This window comes from Maylandia zebra, linkage group LG14 (genome assembly GCF_041146795.1).
Source record: "Maylandia zebra isolate NMK-2024a linkage group LG14, Mzebra_GT3a, whole genome shotgun sequence".
NCBI classification, from domain to species: domain Eukaryota; kingdom Metazoa; phylum Chordata; class Actinopteri; order Cichliformes; family Cichlidae; genus Maylandia; species Maylandia zebra.
Genome location: NC_135180.1, coordinates 36532051 through 36546733, shown reverse-complemented (window position 1 = coordinate 36546733; position 14683 = coordinate 36532051). Strand labels below are relative to the sequence as shown.

The window sequence follows — 14683 nt, the reverse complement described above, 5'->3', positions numbered from 1 at the left end:
GAATGCAGGAATAAAGAATGAATGAATGTAGAAACAAAAGAAAATAATTGTTTTTCTTTTATTACCTAAAGAAAAAATATCCGGTTCACAGTGCAAATGATTTTGTGATTTCTTTCTTAACGAACTCTCTCCTCCCTCGTGCCTACACAGGAACTTCAGGTTCCCCACCTGAAAGTGCAGAGTCCAGACTCAAAGTTAGTTTATCTAAAATGTTGTCACATCAGACAAATGGAGTGGTATTAAAACTGCACCCATCTACTCTGACACACACACACACACACACACACACACACAGTCCTAAGACAACATTGAACTTAATGTGGTCAAATTTAAAGTTTGAACCGGCAAATCCCTAAGTTCAGTTTTATAAACAGTGTCTCTTTGATCCACAGCTGTATTCTTAAGAAAAAGGACAAATATATATAGACAGACTGCTTTTTATTTTGTATCAAACTGTTTGAGGTATATACACACAGTCCACACCTTACACTATAAGCAACAGGCAGAGGACACTTGTGTGGACAGACTTTACGGCGGTCCACAAGTTGGTTAAAAAATAAAATAAACGAAAGTGCTGTCGATTCTTTCAAATGTGAGGAAGAGAGTCTATGAAGGAAGATTGTCCTCTTTAAATAAACTGTTATTTTGTGTGTGGGAGGAGTCAGCAGACAGAGTCAGCACCTAAGGACAGGGAGTCAGCGCCGCCATGAGGAGCTCCATCTTGTAGACAAAGTTTCGGCCCTCCATCTTGCTCCAATGGACCTCTTTGTACGGCCCTCTGAGGTGGCTCCACTTGGCGTCCTGGATGACGTCGCTCTTTGGCAGCTCTTTGATCTGGCTGCGAGGGAACTGCACCAAAACTTTGCAGCCGCTCTCTGGGCCGTTACGTACTGAAGAGAAAAGAAACTTTGATGAAAAACCACTGACAGTTATTTACTTTGCTGCATAATGATAAAGAGCTGCTGAGCAGACTTTTGTTGTTTTTAAACAATGACAATAAAGTTTCTCTCTTGTCTCGCCACACATTATTCTTCAGTGTTTACAGATATTCAGTATGAGTGTTGCATGGAAACCGGTTCATGATGCATTTCAATGATGTTTGAAGAGAGGAAGTTTCCCAAAGATTCCCCAACTTGTATCAACCTGTCTGCTTAATCCTGAGTAATTTTCCATGAACTGACAGACTGGGTGTCGTCTTGATTTATTACATTAGTTTCTGCCTTTTCTTTAAAAAAAATAATAAAATAAAATAAAATAAAATTATAATTTTTTTTATTTTTATTTTTTTAACATTTTAGCCTTTATTGGGGGAAGATTAGCTAAGGGAGAGCCTGAATGTCTCATGCATAGAGGCATGAGTAGTACTGAGTTGCTGCTGCTAATATGCTCTTCCTACTACAGAGAAACCTGAGGATCCGAGAGCCATCAGTCTCACCTGAGATGGCGTACTCTCCGTTGGGAGAGGCAACAGTGACCGCGGAGGCATTTCCGATGCTCTCCACTGGGCCCAGACCTACATGGTTACTGAAGCTCAGGACGTGCCAGCCCATCACCTTAGCCAGCTGCTGAACTGCATGTACCTGATGCTGCGACATCTGTGAAAAGAAGGCAGGCATACGCAGAACTAAATACTGAAGCATTACAGTCAACAGTGTGCAGCCATGCTTCTAGTAAATTCAGCCTCCTCCAATAACTGTGGAAGTTACTGGTGTTACCTGTGAGAGGAGAAAGTCTTGCAGCTCCTGTTCCTGGTGTGACAGCGTGACCACACGTCCATCTCTGTGCACCACCCTGATCTGCTCCACACCGATGTTCAGCTGCAGCTGGATGGACCTAAACACACCAAATAAAACACAGTGAGCCTCATTTCAGAGGATCAAACACGCTGGTCCAGAGTCATGTAAACATCCATATATGAGGAGAGAAAAGCTTTTTTCACATCCATTTATTTATATAGTTCACAACAGCAGTGAACGAAAATAGAAAAATATAATGGTAAGAGGTAAGTGGAACCAAGATCTAGGCCATTTGCTTTGTTTGCTTTGTTTGCAAAGACTGCTAAATTTTGCCAAAGGTAGTTCACTCTTTGCAAAACAGAACGCTGTTCTAAACAGATTTTTCAGGACTTCTTGTTGTGCTTAGTTTATTTTTCTTATGTTTTTTGCAATTGGCGTTTGTTCAGGGAAAGATACTGTAGACTGAGCAATAATGCATTTCTTGCATTTCTCAAGGGTTCTGATGGGGTCTTTCTTAAAATTACTGGTCCCAGTAACAAAGGCACTTGTCGACTCAGAAATCGAGTGAAACTAATGACACACCCGGCAGAACTTTATGTTATTTAGCTCGTCATATTGCAGCCACAGAAATTCTTTTGTCCATGAAACCAAAAAAGCTGCACTTTCTTTTTGCCTCATAGTCTGATTTGTCATAACTTTTCCATTTTGTGGTCGGCTTTTCTTTGGCTGTCCCCTCTTCACCCTGACCTGTCTTATTTGGCTCTGCAGAACTAAAATACCTGCGTAAATCCATCTGCTTTTACACAGGCACTTGCATAATGATCAGCAATTCTCTGCACAATCAACCTCTATGACATGTTTAAGCTTGCTGCGGAAGATTTCACTTGTCATATTTGCATAGTAAGCTAACGAGTGATAAGGAATTGGAGAGGAATTAATCTGTCACTCACCAATCAGTACTGCCGCTCTCTATTCACAGTTTGGGCAATGGCAAAGTGAACGTGAAGCAAAAAAACAAAAACAAAAACAAAAAAGCGCAAATTTAAACGCGATTTCATTATGTTACATACTGACAGTGGCTCTTCGATGCCAATGACAACATTACCCAGCTACGTTTGCGAAAGGATGCAAAAGTATTGACATATATTTTTTCTTCCTATGATAGCCTGATGGGCAGGGCTGGGATGGATTTTGGTAGCCCGACCGGAAAAAACTGCTAGGGACGTCGGGATAGCGATTTTGCGAGCCCTGAGACTATTAAATAATAAAAGCTGCAGCTATTGAATATTTTAGTAATCAAGTATCCTATTGATTATTCAAGTAACTGGATAAGAAATACATCTGCCTTATAATAAATACTTAAAAGAGAAAAAAAACCAAAACAAAACAAACAAACAAAAAAAACCCCACAGGTTATCAAAACCCCCCCCCCCAAAAAAACAGGAAATAGATATAGAATAGATCCTAGATACATTTCTATTGCAGGTTTGTTTTTAGTTGCAAATGTAGGTAAAACATTTGCATTTACATGGCGGCCACTGAGCGCTGCAGAGCCGAGCATTAAACAAATCAGCAAAGCAAAAACTTTGTGTCAAGGATTTTTTCAATTGTTGAGTTTTTCGATTACAAAATACAAAATTTATTAATTCTAATAATTAAAAAAAAAAGTATTTTAAATTAAAATAACAATAGTACAAAATGAATAGTGAATATTTAGTAAATATTTAAAATCTGTAAATCTGTGATAATAAAAAATATAGTAAAAATAAAATGTACAAATAAAAAAATAAATAAAAATAAATATTGATATTTAAAATAATGAGTAAAATAAACTCCTCTGCACTCCACTTACTTGCAGATCTGCTCGTAGCCTTGTGAAGTGATGAGCACCTTGACACTGGACTCGTATACGTCATTAATGTTGGACCAGTGAGCCTGGATCTGCGGGTCTTCAATCCGACTGGCCAGACTATCGATGGTACGTGCCGTCCTGTTGACCACAAACACCGTGGTACCCGTGAAGAGTATTGCTAAGCATTATACAGCCAACAAAAAGTAGCTAACAACAATTCTTCTGTTAAAAGATTAAATATTTTAAGATAAAAGGACATAATTTAATTTCCATAATCAGTTTGGGATTAATAAAGTATTCTGATTCTGATGAAACAACAAAGACAATGTGAGCCATCTGCTAGCCAAATGTAGGCAAACGCTGCTTTTTTGGGCTGCTAAAGTTTCTGGAGCTCCTAAATTTGCAGTAAAATTCAATATTGCTGCTGGTAACTGTTTCTGTATTTGTAAAATTACATCAGGATATTTTACCTGCGACGTAGGAAGATGTGTTTGGCCTGTTTGATCATCTTCTCCAGCAGCCCCTCAGTCTGCTGCCAACTGGAGATTTCTGCCTTGTCATAGGCCAGTGGCCCTGCCAAACGCAGACGTTTGTGCGCAAAGGGAGCGCTAGAAGGGTGCGGTATCACCACAGAGCTCAGCTGCTGCTTGTGAAACTATAAAAGAAACAAATGTTGCCAATGAAATGTGCACTGAGACAATGAAATTTAAATTAATAACAACAGAAGTGTCTCCTGGCAGAGTAGAAGATGACAGGTTTCCAGGGTTGTTGTAGGTAGAAGAACACAAATATATCTTAATATCTAAAAAAAAAAATCCAACATTAAAACTTTAAATTTACAAGAAAAAAAACCCTCATAGATTCCTTCACTTTGTAGCTGTATTTTTCTTGTAAGCACCCTCTGCTCAGAAATGACTGTCTCTTCCTGAGTGCAATTCAGCCGGTGCTCTCTCCCTGTTAAAAGGGAGTTCTTCCTCCCCACCATCACCAAGTAATACTGCAGGGGACTATTGCAGTTTTCTCTTTAATTCTCTACGGTCTTTATCTTGCATTCTAAGCACACTGAGACCGGACCAGTATTCCCTAACTGAGATGGATTTTTTGAGGATATATAGTTAAAAGTTAAAGGAAAAAGAGAAAAAAAGGCAAAGCTTAAAAATATTTAACGCATTTCAGATCATATCTGGTAGGTTTCCTCCAGAGGTGGTTAATAGATTGCGCTCTATAGGAATCTCACTTCTCACCTCTCTCATCATCTGATGCAGATTGTGTTCTAGTACGTAAAGGTGGTCGTCCGGTTTGGGTTTCTCTGGAGATGCCCGGTTGTTTTTCTTCTCTCCCGTAGAGTGGCACAGTGAGATTGACAGCTGCAGACCTAGGGAGAGAAAAATCACAGGTGTGTTTGGAGGGGAGAATGACACTTTGGATGAATTAGGGCAGGAGGATCATCAAAGACTCCAGTTACCCCAGCCATAAACTGTTCAAACTACTTTACAATTTGAACAGTAAGTACTGAACAAGGTACTGCAGTATCCGGTCCCGAACCTGGACCGGATACTGCAGTACGTGACAATAAAAGTGATTTGATTTGAGTGTTCACTAAAAGTGAAAGAACATTCTTTACACTCTTGACAAATATGAAAGCTGAATACCTTGACTTGATGTGTGTGTGTGTGTGTGTGTGTGTGTGTGTGTGTGTATATATATATATATATATATATATATATCACTTCTTGCCTTTCTTTATCAGATTGTCTGTCTTCCTCCATCCCCACCTGTTCTTATTTGGATCTTTCACCATTTGTTAATACCTATAGGTCCCATATTATTTCACATTAAGACGCGTTAACTCGAGTCTCAACGAATCCCCATAATGTATATTTCAAGTTTTAGAGAAAAATACCACACAGGTATTTTTTGTACGATGGCTGTGAGTCTACATTTTGGTTCTAAGTTCTATTAAATTACAACAAGATATTCCCATGATAATATCGAACAAAACCACTGTGTTGTCATGGTAGACATAGACTAATGCATCGATATTGTAGCATTTTTTTAAAATGTTTTCATCTCTTTAATGCCATCCACAATCACTTGACAAGTGGACAACCTCCCGTGCTCTTATTTTGAAAGTTTACTCTGTTGCGGCAGTCTCAACCCACGGTGAGACAAACTACATTTCCACCATTTTTGGACTGCAGTCCTAGTTCTGCTCTGAAGACCTGCTGTGAGCTGGAGGGTCCCCCTAACCTGCAGCAAGTGGAGAACTGGTCCTTGTGCTCAAGCACTGGGTCAGTTATTCTCTCAAGGCAAGGCATATGCTTCCGTATGACACACATAAGCACATACATAAGTGTGAGAAACACTGAACCAGGACCCCATTTGTGTCATATTCTCACCTGGGAATGGCTGTGAGATGATCTGGTTTTTCACAACAATGTGAGGGATCTGGGATTTGATCTGAACTGCCTCCCTGGACAGCTGGGCGAAGATCTCCTTACAGAGCAAAACATTCTGAGCCGCCTCCAGTTTCACGTGCCATTGCTGCGTACCTGAGCAGAGACAAAAGAAAAGACCAAGAGTTTTGTTTGTGGGATTTACTCTTACAATTTAGAGTGGGCTCAGTCATCCTTTGCCAAAGCCTAAAGAGCGCTTTCTCACACAGAATGTAATAATTTAGTATTTTCATAAAATGCCCTTCTAAAAAAAAAATAAAATAAAAAAAACGTGGAAGAAAAGAGCCTCTGTGTTACTGAACAACTTTTAATGTGTATATGTGCTGAACCATACCAGCTTTGTTCTTTTGCTGTTGTCTGAAAAGGCTGACGGTTCCCAGATCACCAATGTCAGGAGCTTGTTTCTGAATGGACACCTGAAGATACAAACAGTATCTTTCTATTACACCTAATATATCTGGTAATTATCTAAAATCAAAGAATGAACAAGGAATGAGAAAAGATGAATAAAAACATATTATACATGTCATTTCCCTCTGACCTTGATGTAAGCAGACCCCTCCAGGTCACTGGGGATCTGGACGTCCAGTGGGCAGTAATCCTCTGGGATTTTTTTGTCCAGATCAATGTCAGTATTTTTGATCACTTCAAATGTGCCATGATGGGGGAAAAGGGAGCCTGCACGGGCAAACACGGAAGTTAGAAAACAGGTTTAAAGTGTCTTAATGTTAATCTGTAGGATGCAGCAGCACTGACTGAGTGAGGTGTTTTCCTCTCTTATCACCTGCACTGCGGTAGCTGAGGTCTCCCAGGATCTTGTCTCCAACTTTGCGTAGTTTCCACTGTGAGCGCAGCCGCAGCAGCTCAGAGTTGAAATCCCTTTGCCTCCTGTTCTCCTGGTTCTCTGTGACTGACTTACTGAGCTTCTCTGCTCCCTTTTGAAGGATCATAGCTGCTGTGGCCAATGATTTCTTTTTACTGATCAGCTGGAAAACTTGTGGTGTCTGCAGGAGTTGGAGAAGGAGCAAAAGATCTCTTTGTGGACAAACCTAAGAGTGCTTTGCTGACATTTAGAGATATTTTTGTAGAACCCTTAAAAAACCCTTAAAAAAAATCAGTTTAAGTGACATGTTTAATTTACCTTTCCAGCTGCTGGATCCTGAGACACGGGGTCTAAAGCCATGTACTTCTTCTCCTTCACCACACTGAGCACATCATAGAGTACACACATCTCTGTGAGGGCGCTGCGGAGGTTGTTACGCACCGAATCCCAGGGCCAAAGAGACGGCTGAAATTTTACTGTGCCTATGCAAGAAAACAGAAAATTGGGCTCGATTCCAACAAGTGATAAAAAACCTTATGTTCTGTTTTCAATTCATTTGTGGAGTCTACTTGGTGGTCCTCCTTTCTTCATCAGAGTCAGGAGTAAATTGTAAATAAAGTTTAACTTTATTTAGCTGGATCTCATTACTCCTGAAATCCATTTTATTTATTTATTGGAGCAGCGGGTGTACTCTTAGGATTGACAGAATTCATAATTCCATCAGTTTTCACAAGGCCTCCAACACCTTGCAGCCTCAAAACATGACAGGCTCCATTGTGATTTAAATGGTAAATAGATTGTTTCTTATACAGCACTTTTCTACTCTGAGCCCTCAAAGCACTTTACGCAACTTGCCTCATTCACCCATTCCCACAAGCACTTTTTTCCTATTCTCTTTATATGTAACATTCACATGCTTTCATACTCTGATCAACTTCTAGTATCTTGTCCAAGGATATTTGGCATGAAAATTATATATTTATTGGTAATTATTCACCATCTAAGTGAAGTTCTGAACTGAAATGTTTAACCTATGATGAATGAAGTTCAGCTTGATATTTTATGTTGGCCTAAGGCACACAGCAGCTGATTATACCAAGGAATGTGTGATGGCTCGTGTAGCTCTAGCTCCTTGCTTTATTTAAGCATTTTACCTTCTTCCTCCTCTCCATCCTGCTTGCCCCATTCTCGGTCCTTGGGTTCTCCCTCAACATCCTCCTCTGAGTCGGATCCCTGGCTGAAGTCAATTCTTTGTGCCAACTTTGCCAAGTTCTGGGACATGGATAGAGGAGGGACATAGGTCTCTGTCCCATCCAGGGCCACTTCCTGCACCTGCTTCTCACAGGAAGACTCGATGCTGATCCTCACCGCTGGACCACCAGACATGATGACAGACTTGGCTGAGAAGTGGAGTGGACAGGCAGAAAGGGTTAGTCATCAAACACAGACACAGGGGAGACCAGAAAACCTCTGAATCAAACATTTAATATAGGTTGTTTAATAACCAGAACACTAAAATACTTCACTTCCAAATGTTAAAGTGAAAAACGAGAATTAGAAACTGCTCCTCAACAACTTTGGATGATAATAATTCAGCTCTTTTAGTCACTTTGTAACGTTTTACTAGTTAGCAACACTAGCTAGTGTTAGCTCTTTGCTTAGCTCACAGCATAAAAGGAGACTCGAAAGCTCAAGAGAACAGCTTAAAACACCAAATACTATTTTACTCCTGTAAATCTTACCTCTGGCGTTCACTAGTGTTGGAGGTATCGAGGAATACTCGGGTATTGCATTAAATGTTCCAGTAGCGGTGAAAGGCTCATCAATACAGGAACGAGTGTAACTCCTGCACGGTCCCCCTCCCACCGCGATTGTGATGAACGCTGAGGCTGGAAGCTGTTTCAAACGCTTTGTGTCACTTTAGCACTATTTACGTATTTAATGCTTGTATATATATATTATTGATGTATTTTTTTTATGTATTTTATGTTTAAATGCATAAAATGTTTTTTATGCAGATATAATGACTAGGAACTAATATTTCATGTGGACGGCAAAGACACGGCGGGCAGTTTAAACTACCGGATGTGACGTTTAGGACAAAGAAAAAAACAAAAACGTCCGTTTTTTGGGTTGGCATGGATTTCGGATAATAAACAGCACTTTAAGCGTCCTGCCTGGTAATTGCTTGTATAGTAAACACTTGTTTCAAGTTTAAGTTGTCCTACGGAACCTTTATGCCGGCGAACAAAGTGAAGCGTGCAAACATTAGCCGTCGCCGCTAGCTGAACCGCAACCTGCTGTTTGCTTTTTGGGGGGAAATGTCCGCCAGTGAAGTGCTCCAAAATGAAGAGAAAAGTGTCCAGATTAAGACCGAGTCCCAACGAAGAGGCTCGGATGATACGAGAGGAGCAGGAAAGGAGGAGAAAACTGCGGATACAGCAGGTAATAAGGCGGTGTTATGGCTTTCTGCTTCACTTTAGGTCCCTGATTTCCAGCACCTGTGGGATGTTTTCCGATGAAGCGCCAGTGCTTACTTGAACCCCTGTTTCTGTCTGATAAACACTATATTAAGGCTCACATGAGTTCATAACTTCAGCCTACATTAAATTTTACTTGCATGTGTAAAAGATCTGTCTTTTTATGTGCGTACAGTCATTTTTTTGAAGTCTGATCGGTCTGTTCTGTCTCCGAAAGTTGCTTTGACACATGAATAAACAAAGGCAGACAGTTTCAGGGTATTCGCGTAGTATTTCTTTTAGCATGATGAAGCTGTAAAGTCTCGTATGTAACTAACCAGTGAAGGACCTAAAGTTCACAAAGTATTCTGCTATGAAGTTTGCTGACACATTTTTATTTATTTATTTATTTTTTCAAATAAGATTAGATTTGCTGGTATTAGTGGCCAAGATTTATCTTTTGTATTGCATCCATTTTTTTCTGTTGACAGATGACGTGATGAAGATAATTAAGTTGGTCATCACTGTAACCTACTGTCACTATGCCATGTGCATAGTTCTGCGTGATATATGCACACTGAGTGTGTGTTTTGTGTTGACACACAGGTGCGGGAGCAGCACCGGTACATTGCACAGCAGATCCGCCAAGATGTTGAGCAGAGGCGACAGTATGAGCTGCAACAACTTGAGCGGGAGCTGAGGAAGGAGTGGGAGCAACAGCAGAGGGAAAAGCTCCAGAGGCTGCAGAGGTTATACCAGGAGAGTCTCCAGCTGCTCGGCCAGGGGCACAGGAATGCAAAAGAAAACGTAAGGCTAAAATAGTTAAAATTAGAGACACTAAAACGGGGATTATGAAAGAATAAAAAGAATGTATGAAACCAAATTTTGAGCCACATCAGTGCAGTGTCCACAGGGTTTCTGTGGGTCATTAAAATGTCTGAAATTAGTTAGAAAATGTCTTAAACTTCCCGAGAAGATTCATCTGTTTAAGACAGTTAGATAAATCATGTAAAGCAAGCTTCATATAATATAATTATATATATTTGCTATTATTTTAATTATTTAATTTATAAAAATATTTTTAAGTTGTCATGAATACTGAAATCCACAGATCAAAGTAACAGTGACAGTCCAAAATCCAAAGAAAAATATTTTGTCATCCTTTGGGGAAAAAACCTCCACCGAATACTCTTTGCTACGTTCTAGTTGTTGTGTATCCAACTAAGACATTTTGAGTGTATCATTGCACCAGCTGCTTGACCACATACTAATTTTTCACAACCTTAGTCTTTATTATATGGAAGTAATTGCAGGAGAGAGAGAGAGAGACATCCTGCATTTCCAATTCTCAACTGAAATTTTACAATGTGTCTTCTCAGTTGAAAGTGGACAAAAAGTTTGGTATGTTTTATCATTTGTACGCTGAAAGGATAAGACCTGTGCATGAAACTATTTTTTTTTTAAAAGACTAGAACGGAAATCAGCAGTTAGTGATGTCATCCTATCGTGTCTGCAGAATGAAGGAGAAATGTCAACTTTTAATAAAAGCTAAATTTAAACTTTGGGAAAAAAACATAGAAGCTATTGAAAGACTGATTATGTTACTAAAAGTTTAAACTTTGAATGACTTTTGTCAAATAAATTATGTCCCCGAGCTAGAGCTCCAACTTAGGTTGGGTTTTTTCACTCTGTGAGAAAACAAAATATTAATGTTCAATCTGCTTAAGGAAGAAGCAGAGTAATAGTAGTCTAGCGTGCTTCAGTCTTTTGCACTAGGACACTTTAGTAGTATTTGAATTGTTTAGAAATGGCAGAATACACTGCACCATGTTGATATTTGATTCTTGTTAACCCTTGTCCATATGATATTTATTTTTCGTGGCTAAACTTGTTGTTCAAGGAACCCGACTTGGCAGCCATAGCTCAGAGGGAGGAGGAGAATCACGTCAAAGCAGAGGAGCGTTATCGAGAAGCGCTGAAGGAGCTCAAATCACAGAGGCTTAAAGACCATGAGAAGCAAAACCAGTGAGCGTCATCACAAGAATTTTGAGATGTTTATGTGTTTAAATTTAATCAGAATGAACTGATCATTAAACCTGTGGCTTCACTGTTCTGTAGAGTTGTCAATGCCAGGAAGAAGGCATTACTGGCAGAAAAGGAAAGATCAGCAAAGGTGGCTAGCCTTCCACTGCCTCTCCCAAACCCTGTTCAGGTGATTTTCCCAAACAGTGATAATAATTTCCTGAACGTTTCCAAATCCTGAATATCAAATGAAAGTAAAGCTAAATGAAAGTCAAGGTAACCTTGTCTTCTCTCCTTGAAGCAGAACATCAGTCCCAAAAAGCCACGTTTCGTAAGGAGATCGGATGTGAGTGCTTTCGCTACCACACATTACCACATGGCCAAGAGTACAGTGGACAGAGAGGTGGACATAAACCAGGTAAAACACCCTCTGATTTTTGTTTGTATTTACCAGCGCGATTTGTCAGAGTTATCTAATCGATCTGCCTAATCAGCCAAATGCCCACGAGGAAGCTGAGCTACATGCGAAAAGACAGCAGGACTTGGAGACAGAGGAAATGAGGAGGAGAGAAGAGCAGCTGGAGAAGGCTCGTCTCAGAGGGAGGCAGGCTCTGAGGAAGGAACAGCTCATGCAGGTACAACTTGCCTGTTAACCTGGCGACTAATTAACCTAGTCACTTACATGCCAGAATAAAGAAATTCTTGTGGAGGTTGCACTTTCATTACATGTTTAAAAAATGTAGTACTTTAACATGTTTGATAGGCTTGCATTTAACTTGTTTAGCTGTAAGAAGAGATGAGAACTGTTTACTTTTTGGTCATATGAAGTGCCTGATCGGTGTTTAATGGCCTCCTTTAGGATCATGAGCGTTTGTTGGTTGAACTGGAACACATGCAGCAGACAGATCTGCTCAGGAGGAGGCAGCAGGTGTCGCAGATGCCTCCTCAGATCTTCCAGCCTCTCTATAAGAGACAGGAAATGAGAGAAGACTTCCAGAGGGAGATGGAGTTCGCCTTTGAGGACATGTACACTGGAGAGAGGAGTAAGGACTCTTCATCGTGTATTTTGTAGCAAATCCGGGTTTTCAGTATTCATACATGTTCTTAAAACCAGAGAAACAACGTTGGCCAGAAATGGGCACTGAAGTTGCTCTGAAGCCTCTTTAAACTTTGTTAATTGTTACAGGGGTTAAAGGTGACCTGGTGGTCCAGCTGGCACCTGAGCCTCTTCCAGCCCACTCCACAACCAGCCAAGATCAAGAGCTGGATGTCACAGTGGATGAAATCACAACACCTGAAACAGAAAATGCACAACATGACACAGAGCAGGAACCTGGAAGCACTGAGCAGGAAACATCAGCTGAAGGTGACCAGAAGCACCAGATTTAAAAACTCAAGTCATTCTTGTGCAGTTTATAATAAGATCAGTTGTCAGATAATAGCTTACTGAAGTGTATTGTATGAATTATGTCAAATTCTGAGAAATAAAAAACCTTCTGGCCCAGAATGTAGCATGAATGTTGAAACCTTGATGTAATTTCCTTGAGTTTTTCTTTGTTTGCAGTGGTTTCCCAGAAACCTGCTCCTCAACGGGCATTGAAGAGGCTCCTGGATCGTATCAGGAGCCAAAGGAACCAGTGGATTGACCACAGCAGTCGCAGCTCTGCTGCTGATTCCCCAACGATCATCCGAGATCAGATCCCAGAGCGTGACATGACGATTGAAACAGGCTCTCTGATCAGCGGAGGAAAAGACGAATGGACCCCCACCGAGCCCCAGGAGGCTGACCGGTCTCCACCAGGTAATCAGTGACTGTGATCAGCTGTAAGAACAATCTACATAAATATTAATAAAACTATTAATATTATTTTAACAGTTTAAAAAGTACAAATGTTTATTACAAGGTTATAATCTTGTGGATTTTTTTCTGAACTCAACCAGCATCAGAGAAAACGCCGCTGCCATCATCAGCTTCAGATACTCAGTTTCCTGCTGCTCTGGCCAATAGAATCCAAGAGTTTGAAGAAGAGCGAAAGAAACGGGTACGTGTTCATTTTAATTTCTGTGAGACTTTTCACTTAGATGGGAGGAGTTAATATTGAGAGTAAAAAACTTAAATGTCTGTACTCTGTGTCCCGCGATGGTTGGGAGCTGGTTTTCTAGTCCTGCAGAGATGGCACGTTCACTGTCCGCTAAAATCCGAGCATGCCTGCAGGGAGCTCTGTAGTCAGATGGAGGCGGTGTACAAAGTATGCGAGACTACTGCTCTGTGTCCCCCTCTTGTTTGATTTTTCTGTGCCCCCCTTCTCTATTCTGTCCCAGAATTTTGACACTGCAGCAGACCATTGTTGATCGAACAGATCTTCTCTATATTGTAAGCACTTGTTTCATTGTTGTCCCAGTACTTCATCACCAGTTCACTGACTGGTTAGAACCAGGTTTTGCTGAGAAACTCATTGTGGGCTTGTTGTGAATTCCTGCTGGTGATTTTTGGAGAGGAGGTGATAAAGATTTTACCAGGGACTAGCTTTGAATTAACAGTAACACACCTGATGCAGCTAAAATTTTATCTTCTAAACTAAAACGTAGCTCAAATCTGAGTTTGCATCTAGTAGCATCACTTTTTAAGACTCTTTTTTTTTTTCCTGCCCAGGAAGCGGAGCTTGAAAGGGAGAAGCAGCAGCAGATGTTTTTGCTGCAGGAGCTGGAAGACCAGAAGGCCAAGTTGGAGCAGATGCTGCTTGAAGCTCAGCAGGAGAAAGAACGACTGAAGGCTGCCGTGACCCAGGAAGAAACCATTAACCAACCAGAAGTGCCAGTCCATGACCACGATGTCATCTCTATCACCCCTAATTTAGCCAATGAGGTAGGTCTCTAATCCAACTGTCAAACCTCCATTCAATTTTCCTGTTATCAGGTTTTTTTAATGGCTATTGAAAATTCTATTTATTGGATTAATCTTGACATGCTCATAATAGCGAAGATGCAAAATATGTCATGGATGTTATACATGCGGTTAACATCTTCTGATGCTTAACCTCCTTGGGTCTAATATTACTTTAGTCTGAGAAACATGTTCAGTTGTTATTTGTTGTTTTTTGCTTAAAGTTGACCAACGTATTATGTATAATTTGCTCTTGCCTGATTTACAGTTCAAAATAATCTTCACATTGTTGTATGTGTTTTCCCTCATGACATCCTGACTTTGAAGCAAGCTACTTTAGCTCCTCCTCATTTGAGCAATTCTTCTGATTGGCTGCCTCTCACAAACAGGTTTGATTAACATGTAGGTGGAGCTTCTGTGCTCATAGCCCAGGGGCGGGGGAACTCCAGGC

The 14683-nt window shown here is 40.5% G+C and overlaps 2 protein-coding genes across 10 annotated transcripts in view; one reads left to right on the top strand and one right to left on the bottom strand.

The window, feature by feature from the left end:
- Positions 1 to 44: 44 nt before the first annotated feature.
- Positions 45 to 8253, bottom strand: med17 (mediator complex subunit 17). 2 transcript variants are annotated; one of them, XM_076873470.1, is made up of 13 exons: positions 8022 to 8253; positions 7186 to 7349; positions 6829 to 7048; positions 6586 to 6722; positions 6379 to 6460; positions 5988 to 6140; positions 4833 to 4963; positions 4059 to 4243; positions 3589 to 3726; positions 1716 to 1833; positions 1436 to 1595; positions 682 to 890; positions 45 to 168 (listed from the first exon to the last, which is right to left on the bottom strand). In XM_076873470.1, exons 1-12 carry the CDS (start codon positions 8251 to 8253, stop codon positions 682 to 684), a joined length of 1929 nt encoding a protein of 642 aa, XP_076729585.1. In that variant the 3' UTR covers positions 45 to 168. The 2 variants fall into 2 exon arrangements, with proteins under 2 accessions (XP_076729585.1, XP_004574153.1); XM_004574096.3 differs by lacking the exon at positions 45 to 168 and having other exon boundaries at positions 422 to 890.
- cep295 (centrosomal protein 295) overlaps positions 8169 to 14683 on the top strand; it is a 21587-nt gene continuing 15072 nt past the window's right edge. For 3 of the 8 annotated variants that reach the window (XM_076873466.1, XM_076873464.1, XM_076873462.1), the window contains exons 1-11: positions 8987 to 9312; positions 9933 to 10133; positions 11227 to 11351; positions 11445 to 11538; positions 11650 to 11766; positions 11843 to 11983; positions 12208 to 12391; positions 12535 to 12714; positions 12913 to 13149; positions 13290 to 13390; positions 14002 to 14218. In XM_076873466.1, coding sequence (XP_076729581.1) covers positions 9214 to 9312; positions 9933 to 10133; positions 11227 to 11351; positions 11445 to 11538; positions 11650 to 11766; positions 11843 to 11983; positions 12208 to 12391; positions 12535 to 12714; positions 12913 to 13149; positions 13290 to 13390; positions 14002 to 14218 — 1696 coding nt within the window. In that variant the 5' untranslated portion in view covers positions 8987 to 9213. Of the gene's footprint in view, positions 8297 to 8982; positions 9313 to 9932; positions 10134 to 11226; positions 11352 to 11444; positions 11539 to 11649; positions 11767 to 11842; positions 11984 to 12207; positions 12392 to 12534; positions 12715 to 12912; positions 13150 to 13289; positions 13391 to 14001; positions 14219 to 14683 lie in introns of those variants that run through there. The other 5 variants (XM_076873468.1, XM_076873467.1, XM_076873465.1 and 2 more) reach the window with 4 other exon arrangements.